Source organism: Aquarana catesbeiana, linkage group LG02, assembly GCF_042186555.1.
Source record: "Aquarana catesbeiana isolate 2022-GZ linkage group LG02, ASM4218655v1, whole genome shotgun sequence".
NCBI classification, from domain to species: domain Eukaryota; kingdom Metazoa; phylum Chordata; class Amphibia; order Anura; family Ranidae; genus Aquarana; species Aquarana catesbeiana.
Window position 1 is genome coordinate 166,575,769 of NC_133325.1, and position 10,647 is coordinate 166,586,415.

A 10,647-nucleotide genomic window follows, 5' to 3' on the forward strand; every position below is an offset into this window, starting at 1 on the left:
ACCGCTTTAAAGCGGTATTAAAGGATCCGTTCACGTTTTAAGAAAAAAAAAATAAATGCACATATTTATGCAGAAAAAAATGTACATTTATTATTTTTGCCTGCACGAGCCTGGAAAGCATTGCACCCATGATCAGTGGATCAGGGGTACAATGTCAGGCTTCTGCAGACAAGCCCTGCAGCTTTTTGCCTGACTTTTCCGATACGGGCTGACTGTTAACAAGCTACAGGGCTTGTGAATGAAATATGAGAGCGCTCATTAGTGCCCTCACAATCCATTTAGAACTACAAACCATCATCTGTGGTGACTGACAGTAATTGTAGTCTATCCATTCACAGGAAACTGTGAATGAATGATGGGGCTGTGTGGATGGAGCCCTGCAAAGCCACCCTGTTTTTGGATTAAGACAGCGGGTGCAGAGATAAGACCCCCTGCCTACTGTCACACTGAGGCAAGAAAGGTGAACTTAGCCTTTAAACCCAAAAGCAAACATTTATTATATTGCAGCTTACCATTTCTTAGATGTTGTGACTGCATTATTTTTTTTAGCTTTCTTTTTGTTATTTTCAGCTGGAGATCACAGCAGGAAGTCTGTTGTGTTTCAACAGAACAAGCTCACCTTTAAATTTAGCAGTTACATTGTTGACACAAATCATTCACCACTAACGGGTGCTTACAATGATAATTTTTTTATTTATTCATGTAAAACCTTTATCCCAAAAGAAAACAAAACTGTTGCTGTAACTGCAGTGTGAGATAGTATTTGCCTTCAATTTGTTAGTGTATCTAAAAGTGCTAGTAAATCTAAGACCTCCTCTTCCCAAAATGGCAATGCTGCTGTCCAAAAGTGTGGCTGTGCTCCTTCATCCAGAATGGAGGCGCTTTAATACAGGAGGTGTGTTACTGGCCAGATCACCACATCTAATGATTGTTAAGCTGCAATATATTACATTTGGGGTTTTGGGTTTATTAGTGCTTTATGTGTAAGTGGATCTGCACTTAGTGTTCACTTAGTTCTCTTACAAAGTCTCATAAATACCTGATGATCTGCCAGTAAAGTCCACCTTGTATAGCTTCCTGGCATGAGGAGACAATGCTGCTGCACTGGTCCTCAATTCAGGGCAATGTTGTCACCCACATATAGGCCGTATGCCTGCTTGCATTAAAATGTGATGAGGAGACATTGCAAAGGGTTTGGCTAACAGCATTGGCACTGCTGATTCAAAAGCCTGTAGGCTGCCAATCTTTAGTTGTCCACACCTAGCCTTGCCCATTGCTTTCTGGATTGACAGCACTGGGACCAGTTTGACACATGGGGGAGATTTACTGAGCCCCCTTCCACACGGGAGCTTCCGTGTGACAGATTCCGCTTGCTCAGTGGGGGATAACAGTGCTGATCCCGGCTGAGCAGGCAGATGACAGGTCCTGTCTGCTCCACTGGGGAAAAGCGGATGGAAACGGACCGCCTGTCTGTTTTCATCTGTTCCAATCCGCCAGACGAATGGTGGAAACACAACCTGTCTGGATTTTGCGGGCAGGATCGAAACGAATAGTGGCGGATGTCAGCGGACATGTGTGCGCCAATTTTAGTAAATCTCTCTGACAGGACCTTTTTAATGTCATTTAACAATACTGTAAGGGAAATGAGTCCCCCAAAACAATGTATTTATCTGTCAATCTGTTTGTCCGTATATTTATGTCTGTTTTATTTCATGCAGAATTCTTTGTAGATGGACTACGAGAATTACACGTAGGGTCGTGCGATGACGTCATTGTAGACCATGCTTCAAAAATCCACCTTCCATGGTCTCAAACAGAATCGGATAAGGAATATTTGAAATTCCGTTATCCCAAAACTTCAAGTACGAAAAATATCCAACACGAGTTGTTTTACTTTAAAAATCGCTTCAAGTGCATGACTGGAAACTGAAAGAGAGATCCAAGTGTTGTCCAACGAGCAAAAACAAGAAAATTATATGGAAGGAATCCTTTTTTTTATGGACTTTGACTAAAGAAAACGTCTGGTCCTAAAATTACAATTGGAGGTGCTGCTTTCAAAATCATGCATCCTGACTGTAAATTTTTTCACTACAGTCACATCTGTTAGGGGTAAAAGTGAGGAAGAGGAATAATATTCTGCAAAGATTAGGCAATGACACTTGATTTTGCTACAGACCAGAACAATTACACTGAAGCCTACAGTGTATCCTTGGCTGTATACCTCTTAGAAGCAGTGATAAAAAAACTCCTTGGATAATACCATCTCAAGGTAACAAGTGTTTTTTTTTTTTAAACCAACGCCTTCATTGCTTTTTGGAAGTGGAATGGCAGATCACATGACATTTGACCATTAAATATGCTCTAAATACATCAACAGGTAGATCACTGAAGAAGAAATAAGTGTGAAACATAACCTGCCCTGTCAGGGTACTTCTAAACAGTACACCACCTGAGTGAAGTGTGTATGCTTTTGTTTCTTTTCGGAGTATATCTTAGGACAACATAAACAAAAATTCCCCATTTTATGTCTGTTAAAACATACTGCATGTACAGAACAATGCCTGTTGATCTGTCAAAAATCCAGTAAGCCCCTAATCCTGTTTGGATTGACTGAATATTGCTTCCTGCATTCAGCTATTGCCACGGTGATACTACTTGGTTTAAAGAACGGGCAAAAGCATAGGAAAATCTTTGATATCTTTGGCAAGGACTCTTCATTCTTTTACATAAAAAAGGAATTTTTTTTTCTCAGTACCCAAGTCAGGGAGAGTTGTATCAAGACCAATGGTACAGCAATCCCAGCATAACAAGCAGATTTTTCATTACTTATTGTATATATAAAGACTTACTCGATTAATTGGCAGTCTAATTGCAAGTGTGTAAGAAGAAATTGCAGCCTCATGTCCGATAGGTAGGTCAGTACAACAGCTTCAGATATGCTTTTCTGTTTGGTGAAAATTGATGTTTGGTTTTTTTACAGAAATTGTGGTGGGGCCAATACACTGTAAGCTTTAGCAGGATACAAGGGTAAGGGACCAATGTTCACTGCAAAGTTTTGCATATTAGGGTAATGTTAACTGTTCAGCTAGTGCACTGACTTTCTCTTATATACTTGACAGGTCCACATTTAAGGTTTAAGTGTATTTATAGGGTACATTGAATTACTTTTGATTCCATTAACGTACAGCAGTTTCATGCACAAGTAACCTGTTGAACTTCAAAAATATTTTTTTCTTAGATGTTTTTGATTACACGTATGATAGCAGCACCTGCGGGAGGATCTTGAGAATTGTGTCAAATTCCTTCCTAGACTTGTGCAATTTTGCTTGACGTGTATAAGTGACTGTATATCAGGAGGATGAGTCCTTCTAAATCAATCATTTTGTTTCAGTGGAGACAAAGGATAGGCACGAACCTGGGACTGGATGACCATCTCCTGGATCATCAGGTTTTGTGTGAGTTGAACCTATCTATGCCAATCTAAGCTGAGTTTATAGTTGGTCTTACCCATTCGTAGGGTAAAGACACAAAATGAAATAGTTTATTAGTTTTGAAAAAGACAATAGATGATGACGTTTAATCTTTTACTGACTGTAGCAGTTTCAGTCCAGGTGAAGTTAAACTATCTGCCCAAACTTTGTGCCAGTTTTGTTTAATTTACAAAAAAGCCCTTCCTGCCCTTAGAAAGTCTAAAAAAAGATAGGCTTGAACTATCCTTATAACTTAGGATACCATTAGTTGCAAGAAAAGCATCTAGTAATTTGTAAAGAGGACGTACACTGTAGAAGCTGTACCCAAAAAAAGCATGCAGAGGGCCAGGGGATGCTTAGTGCAAAGGGCACTGCTTAGGTACAATTTATAGATGTTCATTATAAGGCAGCAAAATGCCACTTCAGTTCAGGCTCACTGTTACATTATTTTTGCTTCCTCATTCTGTAGAGCACTCCACAACGTAACCTTTGTTCCAGTAAAGAACACCTATATACTATATACTACAGAAAATATTTTTTTTCAGTTTACAGAAATTTCACATAAGCAATCTGCATGGTAAAAATTTGAGGCTAATTTTGAGGCTAATCAGCAAAGGCGAATTCAGAATTTAAAGGTCCTTCACTTAATTTTGCCTCCCTAATTTCCTCAATTTGAGTACATTTTGTGTTCCTTCAAAGTTGTTATTGATACTTTTTCCGTATTTACTACCTTGGTGGCAATTCACTCCATCTGTTTATCTAACACCACACTATTTAACCACTTTACAATTTTAAATGTAACAGAAAAATCCTAAAAAAATTTAAGTTTTTGGATTTATCTCCTACGTCATGATCCTCTCCCACGCCATCACTCCCATACTTCTATTAAATCCAATTATTGGCTGTCAAAATAAAAATGAGTAACACGGGGTAACCGTGTATTGAATGTAAATATAAATGTTTATGTATTTGCATGTGTTGGAGCAGCGACAGTCTATGTACAGTCCACTCCCCAGTCCATTTTATACATATATACTATATGTATAAAATAGCCATGTGCTTGGATTTATAAATATTCTTTTAACCCCTAACTAAAATACTCAGTGATAAATGCTGCTCAGCCATCGCCATTTTAATTTGTAGTCCGTATACAGCGACATTTTGTATATACTTATGTTTACAGGCATTGCGAGTGTTAGTGTATATTTGAAATGTGTACTTGCCTATGCGGGTTTATTTAAAAGGGAACTCCAAGATGTTTTGAAGGAAGTCAAGGGAGTTGATCTGCTCTCATACCAAGCACCTCCACCTCTTGTCCTAGTCTATGGGCATACGAGGAATCCCCTTACACACAAGCCAGAGAGCAGACAACAGGCTTTAAAACTGATAGAGGATGTAGGTTGCTCAGTTAGTTTGATTCTAAAACTATATGAGTTCACACTTCTGTTAAAATGTTTTTTTTTTTAATCAAAGGCATTTTTTACAATTTTGGATAGAGTGGGTAAAATTTAAATTTTGTCCTAATATAAATAGCACCAGCCTAAAATGCCATGTGTTAAAAGTTGTGACAGCTGCCCCTTTAAGTGTAAAACACACTAAATCTAAAATTGTTCTAAATAAAGTAGGTGTTATTCCTCTGCATTGAAAAATTGTGTTAACATCAATATATGGTTATAACTTAAAAAAAAAAACACTGCAAATATACACCTGCAATACCATGCAATAAATCATAAATCAATCTCCCATTTGTGAAAAAAACATATGATGCAAAAAACGAGAACAAAAAGAGAAAAAGAAAAGTCCTTTTCATACTGTTCAAACACAAAATTCCATGTATTTGCACTTGTTAAACTTCATCCACCTTGCTGTTTATGTGAAGTGATTGTAAACCGCAAATGCAAAAAAATGTTGTGCTCCACTGCCAGTGATACTACTATTGGACTCACCAGAGCCCTCTGGACCAATACGCGTTTGTTATATAACCCAATAAGATAAAACTGTGTTGCACGATTACCTTGTCATTTCCTTTTGGGTGATTGGTGAACATCCATCAAGGTAAGAACATACCTGTTGGATGAAGAAATGCTGATTTGGAGTTCCATGTTGGTTATTTGGGTTATATAACAAACACGTGTTGGTGGTCCAGAGGGCCTCGGGGCTCTGAGTGCAATAGTAGTATCGCTGGCAGTGGGGCACAATTTTTTTTTTTGCATTTACAGTTTACAATCACTTCACATAAATAGCATGGTGGATGGGATGAAGTTTAACAAGTGCAAATACACAGAATTTTGTGTTTGAACAGTTTGAAAAGGACTTTTTTTTTTTGCATCGTTTTTGCATATGTTTTTTTCACAAATGGGACATTGATTTATGATTTATTGCATGATATTGCAGGTGTATGTTATTTGCAGTGTTTTTTTTTTTTTTTAACACAATTTTTTTTAATGCGGAGGAATAGTGCCTACTTTATTTAGAACAATTTTGGGTAAATTTAAACCCTCTGACAGGTTTTATTGCTGACTTTGTCCCTAGAGGGGAAATTCACACTTCTTGTTTGTTCTGGTGACCATTTTCCCTGGAAAAAAGAAAGTAGTGGGATATCCAAAAATGTTAGTAATCAGAGTAATAGGTGACCTATTCCTATGATAACTGTAATGCAGCATACACACGAGCGGACTTTTTCGACCGGACTGGTCCGACGGACTGAGTCCGGCAGACAATCCGATTGTGTGTGGGCTTCATCGGACCTTTAGCGGACTTTTCCAGTCGAAAATCTGACGGACTTTAGGTTTGGAACATGCTTCAAATCTTTACGTCGTAACTCCACCGGACCCAGAAATCCACTCGTCTGTATGCTAGTCCGACAAAAAATGACGCTAGATCAGCTATTGGCTACTGGCTATCAACTTCCTTATTTTAGTCCGACGTACGTCATCACGTACGAATCCGTCGGACTTTGGTGTGATCGTGTGTAGGCAAGTCCGCCCGTGTGTACGCGGCTTAAGATTCTGAATTATGTTGTAATTTCCTGTCAACTCTACAATAGGAAGTGAAAGGAAATCTTCCTCGATGGACACAGCAAAAAATTATTTTATAGAGGTTTAACCCTTCCCTAGTCTACTTAAAACCAAAAACAAAAAAAAGGTTGTCACTTTATTGTGCCAATATGTGATGTTTGGTAACCTATGATGTTTATGTGAGTTTATAATTTATTGTACCCAAATACACAATAACATGTTTTGTGAAGCACTGAAAAAGAGACTGTTTATACATTTTTTAAAGAAAACTAGAGATTGTAATATAATCTATGATTTATGTGAATATTTGTACATGTTGTTATTTAATGTCGTCATTTATTTAAAACACCAAAAATAAATCTTTCAACAAAATAGGTTTTGTGTATTTTTATTTTACCACACTCTTTTTTTTTTCTCCACCATTGATAGAGATTAAAGAAATGCATTGTAGTTTCAACAACAGAGCATTTATTGTATTGGACTTGCATTTATTGCATGACAAATATTACATGTGCCTAACCATGGCAGTGGACTTCTTGAGAAGTTGGATTGTGCAGCATACCATAAAATACCCCAGCCTTAATTAAAGATTAACTTCTTTAATGAATTTAGGTAGAAGAGTCCACCTATACAAGACCGTTTTTGTCCAGGAGCACACCAGATCTTCCTATAAACTTCCTCTTGTTGGTGGTGACCAGGTGGTCTGTGAACACTTATCCCTCTGCGACCTGAATGTGTGCTTGGATATTAAGAATCCTGCTGGTTCATACTAAATTCCATAGATAGTCATGATGGCTACTTAACTTCCCTGATAATGTAAGTTTCTGCATATTTTACATCCTTTCTTTTCACACCGGGTTCCCGTCCCAACACTTCACTAGATTTCCTCAAAACAGAATTCCAGGCAAGACTTTTTACAACTGTGTTGTGTAACAAATTTTTATCCATCAAGAAGTGTCTGTCACCTCCAGGATCACTGCCCTTTTTTCATATTTACAGTTTTTTTCCTGCAGGATGGTATAGCTTTTGCTATACTTCCAGCCCACAGCAGCTTTTGGTTCACAGAATACAAAACTATTTGTTGGACAAAGGGAAATGTGGAGCCCAAGCAAAACTGTAGCTTCTGTGCATGAGAGCCACAGTGGGCTAAAGTATGGTGAAAGCTACAGTATATTTCCCGGTATAAATTAAAATAAGAGTTAATTTGTTATACAGCACATGATGCATGTTTGCCTGGATTTCTGCTTTAGGGTTCCATTGACCATGTTGTTCTTAGATCTTCTTTACCCATAATGTACTGACCCAGTGCATTGAAAATTGAGTGGACCTTTTGACTTAAGTAATATTGGACAAACTCGATTCTGGAAGGACCTGTGTCTTTATTGAACCTTACTACTTTGTAACTATGAACATGTTTACAGAAATAACAATTAACTAAATGTCTTCTAAAAAGTGTGCAAACTGCAGCAAACCTAAGGACCTATTGCTTACTACGGTACATTGAAAACAGATTTGCTGCTTTGAATTGGGGCATGCACTTTGTACATAATTTACACTTTGCATATACTCCTACAAGAAGCCAAAATGTCGGGCTACCGCATGACCAAGTACATTTAGATTCAAAAGCTAAATAAAATTTGGTCTGGCCTTGCCCAGCAGAAGTCAATTGTTTAATCAATTTTTGTTGAAGGGACACGGAAAATTTTCCATCAATCACTGGCTGCAGCCAATACAGGCTGCACACTTAGGCTACGTGTACACACAACCTACTTTGACCACCAGCAATGGGAAAATGCAAAACCCGGAAAAATCAAGCCACAATTTTGCCGCAGTTTGTAGCCGGAAGTCAAAATGTTCCTATCCTGAACGTGATTCTTCCGCATTCAGGAGAGGGTGGTTGAGGGAGGTTGAAGCTCCCATAACCGCAGCAGCTCCTACACTCTGGAAAATGTCTATACCTACATTGACACATACAGTAGACATTTATGGAGTTGAGTTTAGGAGCTTTGGCAAAAAAACGCCAAAAGCTCCTAAACTTAAGTTTAGGAGCTGTAGTGTAGATGAAGCCTAAAACTTCAAACGTGGATCCTTGACAAATTGGATTCTAGTGGTATCTTAGTCTTAGTATTCAAAGCAGGGCAGCATGAAAAAGTTTGAGTTGGGCCTTTTTGACACTCCCAGTGGTGGTCCACACCTAAAGGAATCCGGCAAATTAGTGACACCCGACTAGTGATGAAGTGGGCTTTATTTGAGCAGCGACAGTAATAACAGGGTTAAACCGATATCAAACACTGGACGAAATAATGTTCAGACTGGATCTAAGACAGACTCTCTTGTTCCCTTCCATTACTTGTGAAAGCTGTGCTAAATGTACTAGGCAGTGATTATGAGAGTGAAACGACAGCAATGTGGAACGACATTATGGCAGCAAGGAAATCAACACAGTAGAGAATAACTCTAAAACAGAACACTATGGATGTATGTATGACCTATTTACGATTCTTAAGCCCTATCTAAACCACTGGCAGATCAAATATATAGTCTGCCGGGGGGCAGAGCTCTTAAACTTGCATTGGAGTTATCATCCTCCAAGCGAGGGTACATGCAGTCCAAAAGCTATGAAGGGAATGCCCCTAAAGTGTCCTGGATAGATCCTACCAGTGGCAACAAAGTTCAGCAACAGCAAACAAGTTTCCTGCACACAAAGGTGGTCCCCTATAGGTCTCTCTGGTAGGCTAGATGGAAGCAAATGAGGCATGCTGCACTAACTCAGTGACAAAGATGCTTCACAGCCTCTCTGGCACAATGGGAAAGATCTGTGGATGGAACTGTCCCTGTCCCAAATCTGTAGAAAAGGGGTTCAGAGTACAAAAGCATAATGAGCAGCTGAAATACCCCCTCCTGAATAGAGCTATACAAGCAGGTTCCCCTCTTTCTTCTTGGAGCAGCTGCCAGGTGTACACAGGTGCTCCACCAGCCTTGGGGAATCCTGTACTCAATCCCCCTGGTGCCCTTGGTGAACCTTTCTTTCAGTTAGCAGTTTTCCAGGGGGTTCTCCCTAGTAGGGTACCCCCATATGTTAACAGCATCTAGTCTAGTATAATTCAGGAGGAGGAGGGGCACACACTGTCTCTCTTTTTCCTGGCTAGCCAGTCTGCATGCTCAGATAAGGGTCTGGTGTACATTTTGGTGGGGACCCTATGCTTTTTTCTTGTTTTTGCATGGGGTTCCCCTTTCCATCCATACCAGACTTAAAGCGGAGTTCCACCCAAAAATGGAACTTCTGCTTTTCCGGTTCCTCCCCCCCTCTGGTGTCACATTTGACACCTTTCAGGGGGAGCAGATACCTGTCTAATACAGGTATTTTGCTCCCACTTCCGGGCATAGATACCCGAGCCACCCGCGGGTATCTACACCACTTCCCCCCCCCCCTCCCCCCTGTTGTCTTCTGGGAGACACACGGGTCCCAAAAAACAGCAGGGACCAGTGGGATAGCGCAGTGGGAGTTGCGCATGCACCGTAGGGAACCAGGAAGTGAAGCCACAAGCCTTCACTTCCTAAATCCCTTACCGAGGATGGCGGTGGCAGCACCCGACAGCCGAGGAATAGATCGGCTTCGGGTGCCGACATTGCGGTCTCCCTGGACAGGTAAGTGTCCTTATTTTAAAAGTCAGCAGCTGCAGTATTTGTAGCTGCTGACTAAAGCGGGACTCCGCTTTAAAGGAGCTGTTATGGAATTTTGGGGGGCCCCACGCCATCTGATTTTAAATTATTGCAATCATATCAGTTAAGTCAAGGGTTGTTCATTAGGGGGTCTGTTGGTTGTTAGTACCATAATTACGTAAACCTAAACTTTTCAGACTACAGTACATATTCCAGTCATACTTGCGTCTGCTTTAATAACTTGAACATATTAACGATGGGCACAGAGCTACATCCAGTACCCATGTTAACTCACCTATGCTCGCAGTGCTCCCCCAGCAGGGGACAGTCTAGAAGAAGCTGTATACTTCAATGGCTTGCACAGCCTGATGGTTGAATGCAATATTCAGGCCGGCACGACATGAAATAGAGTAGTTTGAGATATGCCAATGTTATATTTGAAGAGACACATTTCAAATATGATATTGATTAATGTGTTTGATGCTGGTTATGAAATT

The 10,647-nt window shown here is 39.8% G+C and overlaps 1 protein-coding gene across 4 annotated transcripts in view; it reads left to right on the plus strand.

The window, feature by feature from the left end:
- The window catches only part of B4GALNT1 (beta-1,4-N-acetyl-galactosaminyltransferase 1), a 254,061-nt gene extending 247,202 nt beyond the window's left edge, over positions 1 to 6,859 (plus strand). For all 4 annotated transcript variants that reach the window (XM_073613757.1, XM_073613758.1, XM_073613756.1 and 1 more), the window contains one exon: positions 1,719 to 6,859. In XM_073613757.1, coding sequence (XP_073469858.1) covers positions 1,719 to 1,930 — 212 coding nt within the window. In that variant the 3' untranslated portion in view covers positions 1,931 to 6,859. The remainder of the gene's footprint in view (positions 1 to 1,718) is intronic.
- Positions 6,860 to 10,647: the final 3,788 nt, after the last annotated feature.